Raw genomic sequence first — 16,061 nt, forward strand, 5'->3', positions numbered from 1 at the left:
CGTGAGATTTCCTACATACATAACTCAAGATACCTTGACTTCCCAAACAAGTTTGAAAAGGGAAGCTCTTGAGCATCTTTTCCTCACACTGTGGTAGAAAGGTGATGCATCCCAAAATTGTCACTCCACTAGAAAGCTGAAATTTGGCCCAAATCACACCAGTTAGCAAATGCAGCATTTATTAATCTAAAGATTTTAAAAGTGGGATATTTAACAAAGGTCAGCATCGCTGCACAGTGAAAGACAAACTGTACATTGGAAGCAATGCTTGGATACAGGCGGGGCTTTTTTTGAGCAGGAACACACAGGAACGCAGCTCTGGTTGGCTTGGTGTCAGGGGGTGTGGCCTAATATGCCAATGCGTTCCTGCTGAGCTTTTTCTATAAGAAAGCCCTACGTGCAACAACGGCGACATCAGGGGGTGTGGCCCAATATGCAAATGAGTTCCTGCTGGGCTTATTCTACGAAAAGAAAAAGCCCTGGATACAAGAGATAGAGTATTCCTACATTTTAATAAGGATTTGAGGGGAACCCTTGCAAATTGGAATGCAGAAAGTTCCAAGTTCAGTTCCCGGCAGGTTCTATTAAAAAGGATGTCCGCTAGCAGCTGGTAGGAGAGTCTTGCAGTAAGGTTGATTACAGTGTACTTGCATTGTCATGCTATGATGGAGTGACAGGAGCAAACATAAAAGATTGAGCTCTGTATTTTGTTTATTTATTATCAAATTTATATCCTGCCCTCCCCTAATGGGCTCAGGGCAGCTAACAACAGTTATAACCCACTGTCCCCAAGAATGGGTAACAACGTATAAAATTTAACCAAGAAATCTCAAGATTTTTCAAGTTATATCTTTGGAGTTTAGACCACCATTATGCATTTCTTGTCAAATGCAGCCTGGACATCAATAAAGGACGCACAGAGAACAATTGCCATGGCTTTTTACATACTTATGTACAAGAAGGGTTTTCAATAGTTGACCTGCTTTCTGAATCCTGATTGCTCTTGATGTATTATTATATCTCGATTTATTATTGATAAAGATTCAGCCCAGTCTGATAGGAGCCAAAGTAGATATAATACATAAAGCTTCCCTATAACTGACAACAGATTTATGGGTCTATAACTACTGGGATTATCCTTATTTATTTATTTATCTTATTCCACTTATATCCCGCCCTCCCCTCTTTGGGACCTCTTTTGTACATGGGAATGACAATAGATTTTCTCCAAGTTTACCAGCATTATTCCAGGAGGAGGAGGGAATGGTATTGGATTTATATCCCGCCCTATACTCTGAATCTCAGAGTGGTCACAGTCTCCTTTACCTCCCTCCCTCAACAGACACCCTGTGAGGTAGGTGGGACTGAGAGAGCTCTGACAGAGCTGCCCTTTCCAAAACAGCTCTGCGAGAGCCATGGCTAACCCAAGGCCATTCCAGCAGGTGCAACTGGAGGAGTGGGGAATCAAACCCGGTTCTCTCAGATAAGAGTCTGCGCACTTAACTACTAGACCAAACTTGCTCTCAGTTACATCAGGAAGAATTTATCAAGGTGAGTAACATGTACGATGGTATCCATCTATCTTTTAAGAACTATTAACAGTTCAACAGGTATATAATCACCTCCACAAGCTTTAGTAATGTTTAACTTATTTATTTCTTCTATTTGTATCCCACTCTCCCCCACTATCGTAGGGCTTAGAGCAAATCACAACATGTAATAAAGTTAAAATATAAATAAAACCAGTTTAAAACAATTCATAAGAACATAAGAGAAGCCATGTTAGATCAGGCCAATGGCCCATCCAGTCCAACATTCTGTGTCACACAGCGGCCAAATATATATATATATATATATATATATATATATATATATATATATATATATATATACACACACACACACATACACACTGTGGCTAATAGCCACTGATGGACCTCTGCTCCATATTTTTATCTAACCCCCTCTTGAAGGTGGCCATGCTTGTGGCCGCCACCACCTCCTGTGGCAGTGAATTCCACATGTTAATCACCCTTTGGGTGAAGAAGTACTTCCTTTTATCCGTTTTAACCTGTCTGCTCAGCAATTTCATCGAATGCCCACGAGTTCTCGTATTGTGAGAAAGGGAGAAAAGTACTTCTTTCTCTACTTTCTCCATCCCATGCATTATCTTGTAAACCTCTATCATGTCACCCCTCAGTCGACGTTTCTCCAAGCTAAAGAGCCCTAAGCGTTTCAACCTTTCTTCATAGGGAAGGTGTTCCAGCCCTTTAATCATTCTAGTTGCCCTTTTCTGAACTTTCTCCAATGCTATAATATCCTTTTTGAGGTGCGGCGACCAGAACTGCACACAGTACTCCAAATGAGACCGCACCATCGATTTATACAGGGGCATTATGATACTGGCTGATTTGTTTTCAATTCCCTTCCTAATAATTCCCAGCATGGCATTGGCCTTTTTTATTGCAAACGCACACTGTCTTGACATTTTCAATGAATTATCTACCACGACCCCAAGATCTCTCTCTTGGTCAGTCTCTGCCAGTTCACACCCCATCAACTTGTATTTGTAGCTGGGATTCTTGGCCCCAATGTGCATTACTTTGCACTTGGCCACATTGAACCGCATCTGCCACGTTGACGCCCACTCACCCAGCCTCAACAGATTCCTTTGGAGTTCCTCACAATCCTCTCTGGTTCTCACCACCCTGAACAATTTAGTGTCATCCGCAAATTTGGCCACTTCACTGCTCACTCCCAACTCTAAATCATTTATGAACAAATTAAAGAGCATGGGACCCAGTACCGAGCCCTGCGGCACCCCACTGCTTACCGTCCTCCACTGCGAAGACTGCCCATTTATACTCACTCTCTGCTTCCTATTACTCAGCCAGTTTTTGATCCACAAGAGGACCTGTCCTTTTACTCCATGACTCTCAAGCTTTCTAAGGAGTCTTTGATGAGGAACTTTATCAAAAGCTTTCTGGAAGTCAAGGTAAACAACATCTATCGGGTCTCCTTTGTCCACAAGTTTGTTTACCCCCTCAAAGAAATGTAACAGGTTAGTGAGGCAAGATCTTCCCTTACAGAACCCATGCTGAGTCTTCCTCAATAACCCGTGTTCATCAATGTGCCTACTCATTCTGTCCTTGATAATGGATTCTACCAACTTTCCCGGTATTGAAGTCAGACTGACTGGCCTGTAATTTCCTGGATCCCCTCTGGAACCCTTTTTAAAGATGGGGGTGACATTTGCTACCTTCCAGTCCTCAGGAACAGAGGCAGATTTCAATGAAAGATTACAGATTTTTGTTAGAAGATCCACAAGTTCAACTTTGAGTTCTTTCAGAACTCTCGGATGTATGCCATCTGGACCCGGTGACTTATTAATTTTTAATTTGTCTATTAGTTGTAGGACATCCTCTTTTGTCACCTCAATCTGACTCAGGTCTTTCAACACCCCTTCCAATATTAGTGGTTCTGGGGCGGGCAAACACTTCTCATCTTCCACGGTGAAGACGGAGGCAAAAAATGCATTCAGCTTCTCAGCCATTTCCCCATCCTCCTTCAGTAATCCTTTTACCCCATGGTCATCCAAGGGCCCCACTGCTTCCCTGGCTGGTTTCCTACTTCTAATATATTTGAAGAAATTTTTATTGTTGGTCTTTATGTTTTTTGCAATATGCTCCTCATAGTCCCTTTTTGCCTGCCTGATCACAGTCTTGCATTTGATTTGCCACTGCCTGTGTTCCCTTTTATTAATCTCACTTGGAATGGTTGGACTCACTTGGACTGGTTTTCCACCGCTTAAAGGAGTCCTTCTTACCTTTTACAGCTTCCATTACTTTGTTTGTTAACCATGCTGGCCTCTTCTTATACCTGTTTGTGCCTTTCCTAACTTGTGGTATGTATTTTATCTTATTCCAAACATTTGCAGTTAATCAGATGACATATAACAACACTATAACTCTGTCCCAGGGACAGAAAAGGAGAAGGGAGAGGCAGGAGAATCTGGATAAGCGGGAATTCTTCTGACCTCACCCATATGCTTGGCAGTACATCTCGTTTTACAGGTCCTGTGGAACTGTAACAAGTCCTGCAGGGCCCGGATCTCACTTGGAAGCGCATTTCACCGAGCTGGAGCCACAGCCAAGAAGACACTGGCTCTAGTTGAAGCCAGGCAAATATTTCTTGACAGAGATGGAATTCTAGCAGAAGCTCTTTTGCCTATTAGGCCACACACCCCTGATGTAGCCAATCCTCCAAGAGCTTACAAGGCTCTCTTTTGTAAGCTCTTGGAGGATTGGCTACAGCAGGAGTGTGTGCCCTAATATGCAAAGGAGCTCCTGCTAGAATTCCAGCCCTGCTTCTTGGTCCCAGGATCGTCAGTGTGTTGTTCAGAGAGCATGATTTTCTTTGGGGGATGTGCCAGAAGAGGTAGTCCCAAAGATATGTTGGTGCTGGAAGGGCTTTAAAACCAACTTATTTAACTTGATCTGGTATTCAATCTGGAGCCAGTGAAGCTGGAGGAGCACAGTTTGGATATGGGCTCTAATAGGGTCCTATAAGGACCTGCTCAGCTGCATTCTGGATCAGTTGAAGTTTCTGGGCCAGCCTCAAGGGTAGCCCTATGTAGAGCGAGTTACAGTAATCTAGTCTGGAGGTGTCCACTGCATGGATGAGTGGATCAGTGAGATAGTAAGGATGCCACTTGCCAGAGGCAATTGGGTGTAGGCAGGGCTTTTTTTGTAGCAGGAACTCATTTGCATATGAGGCCACACGCCCCTGATGTAGCCAATCCTCTAAGAGCTTACAGAGCTCTTATTCCAGGGCCTACTGTAAGCTCTTGGAGGATTGGCTACATCAGGGGTATGTGGCCTAATATGTAAAGGAGCTCCTGTTATTAAAAAAGCCCTGGGTGTAGGTAAATAAATGCCAGCCTGGTCACATTTGTAATCTAGGCCTCCATTGAAGGGGGAGCATTTAGCATCACACCCAGACTCCTCACTGTTGATATTGATGTCAGACAATTATTCAGAGTCTGGAGTTGGATACCCGATCCCAAGATTTCTCTCCCTGGCTGCAGGCTCTCTGCCTTTGATGGATTTAATTTCAGCTGGTTCTGCTTCAACCACCTAACCGCAGCCTCCAGTTCCTTTGCCCGATTTTCTGGGGTGGCATCTATCCATCATTAGATGCAGCTGGGCATCATCAGCATGCTGGTAACAACCCAGCCCCAAACTCTGCACCAGCTATTTATTGAATAACATAGAGGAGAGACTAGCCCCCTGGTGGACACCACACACCAAGGAGTGAGTTTTGAAAAAGGAGACACTCTTCTTCAAGGCTGTCTCCTGAATCCCCACATCGGCCAGGCAGTGGGTCAACAAATCATAGTCAACTGTGTCAAATGCATAATTTCTCTATGTGAGATTTGAGACTGGTGGCTGCTCTGGTAAGATTATTGCAGTTGTAGCAGATATATCTTCTTGTATAGCAGTTGAGAATAAAGCAGCAAAGTGTTGTTCCCATTCTAGGGCTGTAATATAATAATCTGACGGGAGGGGGGTAAAATGTTTCATATCCATCACAAATAACCTCCCAAAAGAGGTGTGAATTGTTTTGTCTGGCAGCAAATTATAGTTTCTCATCTTTCCCTCGTATCTTTGTTCGTATGACCTTTAATTTCTGCCTTCAATTTATGTTTAATCACATAAAACTCTTCAGGGATTTCTCTCAATCTTCTATCTCTATAATCTTAATAGATTATAGCTGTTTACGATTATCACACATTCAGAGATTTTTTTTAATCGGTTCTTTTTTACCAGTACCTTGCAAAATAAGCCTTTTTGAAGGACCACATTTAGCTTCTCATAATATTGTACGCTTTCTCTAAGCTCTTCATTCTTAAGGCTATTCTTAAGACTAATTAAAATTAAAATAATAAGGCTAATATCTTATTCTTAATTAAAAATGCTGAATCGTGAAGAATACTAAGCTTGTTTTTTGAAATCTCCAGTCCATCTAGCTGCTTCAGGGTACCAGAGTCATGGTTATATCAAGACGTCTGCATTTGTAGAGGCTGGTAATTATACCTTTATAATTAAAGAAAGAGGAAGATGGTCTGACAATAAGTTGATGAGACAAAATAAAATAATCTACAACACTGCTGTCTGATATAAAAATATAAGTATACTCGGCAATCTCATTTAACTTGGTATAGCCACAAACAACAAATAAGTCTAGAACATATAGGGAATTTGTAAGACATATTCCTGTACAATTTATCTTTGAGTCATGGGATTTGCGTTCAGACAAAATGGTAGCAATATTTAGTGGGTAGCCATCCCAAGGGCTAGATCTCTGAAGGGTATCGTTTGAGAGGCTCAGTCTAGCTTTCAGATTATCCCCTCCTATTATCATTTAAGTTTCTGAATAATTTACAATAACCTCAAAGACCATCTGTGAAGTCTAACCAAATTTGCCTTTTCTCTTCTCTAGTCTTACCTAGAGGATTATAAACATTTATTATCAATTTAGTATTAGCTGCAGGTTTTACATGAGCTACCATGGCAAAAGGAGAGGGAGAAATGTAACCAGATAATGTCTGCTCTAATATTATAAAGATATTAAAATAGTTAAACTTACTGAGTCACTACCATTTTTATTACTTTTGCACAGCTAGAACTAAATCTGAAAACTGGAGACTACTAAATCATCTGTAAATCAGGTTTCTTGCAAAAGAATTGTCAGCCCTATGAACAATATCTAAAAATTATGAGTTTCTTGTCTTTGAACATCGATCAGCAATATTCCGTGAGACAATATAAAGATATGTATTGTCTCTATCATTTAGACAGCAATCCTAAGAAGGTCTACTCTGGATTCTACTAATTCAATGGGGCTTACTTCCAGGAAAGTGCACTGTAAGTCAACAAAGTGTTTAAATTCCAATAAGAGTTTCAGGCTTAGTTTTGCCAAGCCCAATTCAAGAAATATCTTGGGACTTTGGGGGTGGAGCCAGGACTGAGTTTGTGACAAGCGTAACTGAACTCCAAAGGGAGTTCTGACCATCACATTTAAAGGGCCTGCGCACCTTTTAAATGCCTTCCCTCCAATGGAAATAATGAAGGATAGGGGAATCTACTTTTGGGGTTCATAGAATTGGACCCCCTGGTTCAATATTTTTGAAAATTGGAGGGTGTTTTTGGGAGAGGCACTGGATGCTATGATGAAAATTTGGTGCCTCTATCTCAAAAAACAGCCCCCTGGAGCCCCAGATACCTGCGGATAAATTCTCCATTATACCCTATGGACTACTAGGTTAATGTAGCTAGATTAATGGAATATTTTGAGCAAGGGTAGCTGCAAATGTTTTACTCCTAATGTCAAGTGTGATTACACTGGCTTCTACAAGAATAGTGCCAAAAAGACTGGGGACCACTGACCTAGTCGATAGGGCTAATACAGGGCAAACAATTGATAAAAATGTCACTATGATCTTGCAGCAATTTCAAGTTACTTTAACTGTGTCCCCATTCCAGAATAGAATGATAAACCGACAAATTAGACAATGTCTCAGCATTGTTTGTGCCCTGAACAAATATAGATTTGGTCAACAGGGTGAAACTGCCAGCAAAATATAGACTTTCAAAGACCCTTGTTATCATTCAAATTAGAAGGAATTCCTCTCAGATAGTAAAAGCTAAATTTTGGTTGCAAAAATCTGGTATCACAGCTCAGCAAGTTTTTGCTGAAAATTTGGTGAAAACTCTGTAGAAATTAGAGAGTAACCCTAACTACAATTCAATCCATATAGTAAGAATACAGTGAAATCAGTAATTACCAAGAATATTCAGACACCAAGTAAGGATGATAAAATGGAGGTAGCTGAAGAAATCCCACAACTGATTGAAGTAACAGAATTTATTTAAATCCTTTGGGGCCTTATCTCAACTTGAACAAGCAGGCAGACATATTAACAAGACTGGAAGTCTTGAAGCATAAACCACTATCAGTCTCTAACATTTAAAATCCCATCTTGAATATGGAGGTAATAACATTGGATTTATATCCTACCCTCCACTCCAAATCTCAGAGTCTCAGAGCTGCTCACAATCTCCTTTACCTTCTTCCCCCACAACAGACACCCTGTTAGGTGGGCGGGGCTGAGAGAGCTCCCTTAGAAGCTGTCCTTTCAAGGACAACTCTGTGAGAGCTATAGCTGACCCATTCCAGCAGCAGCAAGTGGGAAATCAAACCCGGTTCTCGCAGATTAGAGTCAGCACACTTAACTGCCACACCAAACTAACAGAAATAAAGTGCACGCTTGTATAATTCCAAAACCATCATCGCCATCCCAGTCTGTGTAAAAATTGTCTTCCACAGGATATAAATCCAATGTTGTATTATTACTATTACTACTACTACTACATTGTGATATATAATGAAATAATTATACAACTCATGGCCCGGTTGCTAACAGGCCACGAACCGGTACTGCTCCATGGCCCAGGGGCTGGGGATCCCTGAACTAGGTTATATAAATCTTGTAATTTGGTGTCCATGCAATTTAATTTTTGAAGTAATTTCTCCACAATCTTGGTGGTTAGATCTATTTGTTCTGCAAGTATTGCATAACATTATACTTACAGAATGTCTGTTTTCTGAGTTACCTCTTTTTTAGTACAGAAATGGCAGTCATTTACAGAATCAAACTCATTTAACTCTGTTCACCTACTACTAAGCCCCTCTTTATATGTGTGTGTGTGTGTGTGTGTGTGTGTGTTTTCTGCTTCCTTTTAATATCTAATTCCTTATTATTACAACAATAATCTGAATTTGGTCTAGTTCTTTTGCTCCCCATTACTTAGAATTGTATTAGAATGGACTGATTACATTACTAAGAATTACTTAGAACGGACTGATGCACTGTTTTAATGTTTTTAATGTTTTAACTTTCTAATTATGTATATTCTTATTATATTTAAAATTTGAATTTTATGTTAGAATCCTTGTGTTGTAAGCCGCCCTGAGCCCGCTTCGGTGGGGTAGGGCGGGATATAAATAAAATAAAATAAATAAAAATATAATTAAAATACATAACAATACTAATATTACTAAAACAACAATATTACTAAGCTAAAACAATTAAGATAATAATTTTTAAAAATTAAAAAGTTTTTTTAAATCCTCCTAGCTCTTTACGATATAATAAGAATATTAAAACAATATCACCTGGCCTGATACAAAAAAAAAAATCTCCAGCACAATCACTGCAGTAAAAATTAAATTAGTAAGAAATCATAAGAAGGGAGAGAGAAAAGAAATGTAGAGTCTGCAGCGATGCTGAACAGTCTAATTTCCAGAGACCATAGTTCCTGTACTTCTTTGTTCTTCTATGTTTCTTCACAAAACCTTTTATCTTCCTCGCAGTTTTAACTTTCCTGGTTTGGTTGTCTCAGTCACATACATTTCTGGGTGTGACATTTCACTTAGACCTGAAATCTTACCGCTGAACCAGAACTTTTTAAAAGGAGAAACGCACAGGAACGCAGTTCCAGCTGGCTTGGTGTCGGGGGTGTGGCCTAATATGCAAATGAGTTCCTGCTGGACTTTTTCTACAAAAAAGCCCTGTATGAAACAATGGTGATGTCAGGGGCCCACTGTTGGACCTCCTGATGGCACCTGTTTTTTTGTGGCCACTCTGTGACACAGAGTGTTGGACTGGATGGACCATTGGCCTGATTGGCTTCTCTTATTGGATATGGCTTAATATGCAAATTAGTTCCTGCTGGGCTTTTTCTACAAAAAAAAGCCCTGTGCTGAACTATTGGCCTCAAGGAACGTATCCCCCAAGAAAGAAAGATCTAATAGATACAATGATTGTAGTTGCCAGAACGTCCATTGCCACCAAATGGAAAAACCAAGCAGCACTTAGCCTGTCTCTATGGGTATTGCAATCTGTGGCAATATATAATGGTGAATATTTCAGATGGAATCCACAGAGTCCAGTATTAGCCCTATTGATTAGCTTATATAAATCCTAAATATAAATTTCCTAAACCAACTAACTTTACTGAAAAATGGAGACCCTTACTTAACTACTGGGTAGACAAAAACTTTACACCAGTTGGTTGGGCACAACAACAGAGATGGCTATAAAAATTGTTTTTCTAGGACATGAAATGTTATCACTCTTTGTTACAAATGCATTTTGTTGGCATGATACTTTTTACCCCTGTACCTCTACGTGAGCTAATTTAATGTGCAGTGACTGCTGTCTGTGTAATTCTAATCTCAAATGTAATAAAGTTTATTTAAAAAAAAAATTCTGCAAGTCAAAGGCTCCAATGCAATCACTTCAGCCTGCGCACTAGCTGGCAATTGGCTTGCTATTCTCCTCCCTTCTTTCCCTTTCCTAAGTTGACACCAAGGTAAATATCAGATAAGAATAACCATTCCACTCCTACAAATCAAAGATCATCTCTTTCAAGGCCAGCTGGAAGGCCACATCTAACAACGGCAGAATCTGGTCAATTAATCAACCCAATAAGAGGTGACTCCCACTTGACCGTGTAAAGCTGAAGATGTAAATGTGGATGTGGAAAAGATAGCCATGAAATCCCCCTGAAACATCTTTGCACACTCCTTCTATTTACTAGGGGTGGTGGTGGTGGGGTGCAAGTCCTCAGACTGACTGGGTTCCTTCCCGTGTACTGGAAAGCCTTATACAGGCGGAGGCGGGACAGGTAAGTTTTCAGAATTGCAGTTTCTTTTTTATATAACTGAATCCCAGTATGAACTGCAAAAACATGCAGGAATCTAAGCACCCTTTAAAACACGTTAGGGCTCCATGACGGCTATTAGCATTCCAACTCCATGCTAAACGTGAACATAACCAGCTAGATGAACTTTTAAATGGCTCACCTTTGAGCCCAACAAAGTTTTATTTGTGGTATGAGCCTAAAGGTGCCACTGGAACGCCAACTTTATTCTGTTGTTTCAGACCAGGGATGGCCAAACTGTGGCTCTTTCACACACATTGTGCAGCTCTCGAAGCCCCCGCTGCCTCATTGGCCGACTTGGAGAAGGCATGTCTCTTTAAATCACGTCTCCAAGCCAAGCCAGCTGGTGGCGTGGAGAATGCATTTAAAGTTAAAGTTCCTTTCTTTCCACCTCTCCCTCCGGAGTCCCTCCATCTATTTGCCTTCCTTCCTTCCTACCTACCTACCGACATCTGACCAGGCCTCAGATTCAGTGGGAGCTCATAGGAGTGCAGCTCCTGAACCTTTCTGAGAGTTCCACCTCCTCCTGATAGTTCCACCTTCTTGTCCATTGAATACTATGTGTAGCTGCATAACAATTCCTGGATGAGCTCCACCACCTATTTTTCTACAAAATGACCCCTGCATCTGACATTTATTATATGTGGCTCATACGTTAAGCAAGTTTGGCCACCCTTGCTTCAGACCAACATGGCTGCCCACCTGGATTTTTCTCCTTTAGCCGTCACTTTAATATCAGTTAGGTCTGCAGCAGAAACCAGGTGACGTGACTGAAGACCATGAAAAAGTTCCACTGTGCGTTGCCATTAGTGAAACCTCTTAAAGGGACAGGACATTCTTTTTTTTCCTCGCCCGCTGGCAATCTTACCATAAGCGAGGCAAACCAGACGCACTCTAAATTCCTATTGACTACAGTGAAGGAATCAGTAGGAAGGCAGCGTACTTAACCAGCATCACCTGAACACTCCATTTCATAACTGCCTTATACGGAACCAAGCCCTTGGTCCATCAAAGTCGGTATTGGCTGGAAGCATCTCTCCATGGTCAGAGGCAGAGAGGTCTGGTTCACATAACCTTCAGGTCTTTTAACTGGAGCTGCTGGGGATTGAACCAGGAATCTTCTGCATGCCAAGCAGATGCTCTGCCACTGAGCCAGAGCCCGTCTCTTGCTGAGGTTGTGCTCTAAGAACTATTTGTCTGGAAGGTAGCCCCACTGAATAAAATGCAGCCTCAAAACTGGCTTTTCTTCAGGCATGACAACAGTTGGGGATTAACTGCATGAAAAATGACTAACAGCTGATGGTCAGTGGCAGTTAGGGTTGCCAATCTCCAGGTGGTGGCTGGAGATCTCCTGGAATCACAACTGATTTCCAGGTTACAGAGATCAGTCCCCCTGGAGCAAATGGCTAATTTGGAAGGTGAACTTTTTGGCATCCCCTCCCCTCTTCAACCACCAGCCTTCCCAGGCTCCCCCTCCAAATCTCCAAGAATTTCCTGACCCAGAGATGGCAACCCTAGATCTCTGTACAGCCATGCTACAAGGCAGGCAAGAGAGAAGCTGCGTTGCTAAATATGCATACTTGGAAGTCTGCTCGGATGTAAGTCCCATTCAGTAACGCTGTTATGCTGTGCATAGAACTCCCTCCCCACCCACAAGTGGGTCATTGACTGCTTGTTAGAATGGTCTGTTTTAACTTTGGTTTGACGGTCCAGCTAGTGTGACACGATCCTAGCAGCAGTTCAAGAAGAAGAAGAAGGATATTGCATTTATATCCCACCCTCCACACTGAATCTCAGAATTTCAGAGCCGCTCACAATCTCCTTTACCTTCCTCCCCCACAACAAACACCCAGTGAGGTAGGTGGGGCTGAGAGAACTCTCCAAAAAGCTGCCCTTTCAAGGACAACTCCTACGAGAGCTATGGCTGACCCAAGACCATTCCAGCAGCTGCAAGTGGAAGAGTGGGGAATCAAACCTGGTTCTCCCAGATAAGAGTCTGTGCACTTAGCCACTACACCAAATTGGCTGCCTTCAGTGAAAGAAATGATAAACCAAGAAAACAGCAGGAATTGCCAAGTTGAGTGGCTGCCCTCCTTCCCTCACAGGGTTGTTGCGAGCATAAAATGTATGTGGGGGAGTAGGATTGCCAGGTCTGGGTTGGAAAATGTCTGGAGACTTTGGGGGTGGATCTGGGAGAGGACGGGGTTTAGAGAAGGGAGGGGCCTCAGCATGGGACAATGGTATAGAGTCTGCCCTTCAGAGCAGCCCTTTTCTCCAGGGGAGCTGACCTCTGCCAGCTGGAGATCAGTTGTAAAAGTGGGAGATCTCCAGGACTTACCTGGAGGCTGGCAACGCAATCATGCATACTGTAGCTGCTGCTAAGTTTTCAGAGGAACTCTGCAAATGGAATAAGCAGCAATTTGTCTGAGAGGTCTCATGTCTCCAGGAGACTTAAAAAGAAAAACAACACTAAAATCACAAAGGCCTGAAAAGGGAAGCTTTAAATAAGTAAAAATATGTCAGTGAGGCAGAGAAAGCAGGTAGCTGGCCACACCCTGCAACAGCAAGCTGAAAACCTTACCTTCGTTGTGCAGCGCTTGGGTGGAGGAGGGGGTTTATTTGCATTATTTATTGTAAACTGCCTGAGAAAAACTTGATTAAAAATTGGGGGGGGGGAGGAGGGGTTGATTTTTATACTCTGCTTTTCTCTACTCAAGGTTGTCTCCAAGCAGCTTATAATTGCCAACCCTTCCTTTCCCCACAGCCTGCACCTTGTGAGGCAGGTGGGACTGAGTTTAGAGGGAGAGAGAATTGTGACTGGCCCAAGGTCACCCAGCAGGCTTCATTTGGAGGAGTTGGGAATCTCACCTGGCTCTCCAGATTACAGGCTGCTATTCTTCACCACCACTGCACCATACTGGCTCTAATGTGTAGGGTTGCCAATCTCCAGGTGGGTGCAGAGGATCCCCCAGTTTGGAGGCCCTCCCTCCCCTTCAGGGTACCAGAAAGCAAGGGGGGAGGAAATGTCTGCTAGGCACTCCATTATTCCCTAGGGAGACCAACTCCCATAGGGCAGGGGTGGCCAACGGTAGCTCTCCAGATGTTTTTTGCCTACAACTCACATCAGCCCCAGCCAGCATGGCCAATGGCTGGGGCTGATGGGAGTTGTAGGCAAAAAAACATCTGGAGAGCTACCGTTGGCCACCCCTGCAGGGTATAATGGAGAATTGAACCACGGTTATCTGAGGCTTGGAGGGGGGGGCTGTTATTTGAGTTAGAGGCACCAAATTTGCACCATAGCATCCTATGCCTCTCCTCAAAACACCCCCCAAATTTCAAAAAGATTGGACCAGGGGGCCCAATTCTATGAGCCCCCAAAGAAGGTGCCCTATCCTTCATTATTTCCAATGGAGGGAGGGCATTTAAAAGGTGCACAGTTCCTTTAAATGGATGGCCAGAACTCCCTTCAGAGTTCAATTGTACTTGTCACAACCTTGCTGCAAGCTCCACCCCCCAAAGTCCCCATATATTTATTGACTTGGACTTGGCAACCCTAATAATGAGTGTATAATAGAAATTATTTTTCTATAATAGAAAACATCATAGAAATGAGTAGTTGATAGAGTGCCAGACGAGGATCTGAAAGATTCAAGTTCAAATCCCCACTGGGCCACAAAAACTTCCTGGGTGAACTTGAGCTACACACCATATAGTTGCCAGCCTCCAGTAGGGCCTGGAGAAGTCCTGAAATTGCAACTAACTTCTAGACTGCAGAGATCATTTCCTCCGGACAAAACACCTTTGGGAGGGTGGCTTCATGGGCATCCTATATCACCAGGTGTCCTCTCCCAGATCTCCAAGTATTTCCCAACCCAGAGTTCACAGACTCCTACCTAACAGGTAGATCCAGGTGGGCAGCCGTGTTGGTCTGAAGCAGTTGAACAAAGCAGGAGTCAAGTAGCACCTTTGAGACAAACCAAATTTTATTTAGAACGTAAGCTTTCGTGTGCTCTCTAAGCACACTTCATCAGACGAGGGAATCAGGTATTGTGGCTGCATGTATTCCAGTCACAATACCAGATTCCTCCTCTGATGAAGCGTGCTTAGAGAGCACCCAAAAGCTTACGTTCTAAATGAAACTTGGTTGGTCTCAAAGGTGCCACTTGACTCCTGCGTTGTCCTACCTAACAGAGTTGTTGTGAAAACAAAATGGAGGCAAGGAACATTAACGCGAGGCGCTTGGCAGGGGAAAGTGCGCAACAAACACATTTGAAGAATGGGCACACCCAGGCTGCCTTGTTGCGCATTTATTTTTCGGGGAGAGGGCGGAGGTAGCACGCAGCTTTCAACCACGTGCTCGGGGGGGGCGGGGGGACAACACACAGCCTCTTTTTTTTTTTAAGCACGCGCCCGCCAGGGACCGTTGGCGAACTCCTAGTCGCGAGCTTCTGCCAGCACCACGTCCGACTTGTCCCCCTTTTTTTTCGCTTCTTGGGAGGCGCGCTGCATTCGACCCGGCCCCTGAATCTCCCCTTCGCGCGCGCAGGCGGGAGGGAGGGAGGCGAAAGACGCGTGCTGCCGGCCGACGTATAAATGCCCCCCGCCCGCCGCCGGGGGATCTCCTCAGGACTCGCTCGAGATGGCCTTTGCAGCCCAGGTGAGGGAGGGAAGGAGCGGGGAGAGAAACCCTCCCGCTGCCCTCGATGCAGAGCGCGGGCCCCAAGTCGAGCCTCGCCGGCGCCCGGGCTCTCTTGGGACGGGGGAGGCCTCCTCGCTGCCCAAGGGGGAAGGAACCCGCGGCCTCTCCTCTGTCGCCTGGGCCAGGCTTGTGCTGGACTTGGTGTAGTATTGTCTCTGGCCCCTTTTCTCTCTTGCGGAGGGGGTGTTAAACTTTTTTTTTAACTTGCAAAAAGTAGTATCACTTTAAATATATGTATAGAGAGAAAAATATTAAAATAAATATGCAAAAACTAGTATCGCTTTAAATAATATATATATATAGAGAGAGAGCGAGAGAGCGCAGTATTAAAAATCAACTTGCAAAAACTAGTGTCGCTTTAACATATATAGAGAGAGAGAGAGAGCGCGCGCAATATTAAGAATAAGCTTGCAAAAAACTAGTATCGCTTTGTATTTACGCTACTAGTTTTGCAAGATGTCTATATGAACGTGCAAAAACTATATACAGGGATTAGTTTTTGCAAGCGGAATACATTTGCAAGGCGTGCGCTCCAGAGCTTTGAAGTAAAGCGCTCCCTTTTTCACACCCCGCCG

General features: G+C 43.2%; 1 protein-coding gene across 2 annotated transcripts in view; it reads left to right on the forward strand.

Moving 5' to 3' along the window:
* The first annotated feature begins 15,405 nt into the window (after window positions 1–15,405).
* CPEB1 (cytoplasmic polyadenylation element binding protein 1) overlaps window positions 15,406–16,061 on the forward strand; it is an 88,270-nt gene continuing 87,614 nt past the window's right edge. For both annotated transcript variants that reach the window (XM_060260283.1, XM_060260284.1), the window contains exon 1: window positions 15,406–15,444. In XM_060260283.1, the coding sequence (XP_060116266.1) occupies window positions 15,427–15,444 (18 nt within the window). In that variant the 5' untranslated portion in view covers window positions 15,406–15,426. The remainder of the gene's footprint in view (window positions 15,445–16,061) is intronic.

Source organism: Heteronotia binoei, chromosome 19, assembly GCF_032191835.1.
Source record: "Heteronotia binoei isolate CCM8104 ecotype False Entrance Well chromosome 19, APGP_CSIRO_Hbin_v1, whole genome shotgun sequence".
Lineage (NCBI taxonomy): Eukaryota > Metazoa > Chordata > Lepidosauria > Squamata > Gekkonidae > Heteronotia > Heteronotia binoei.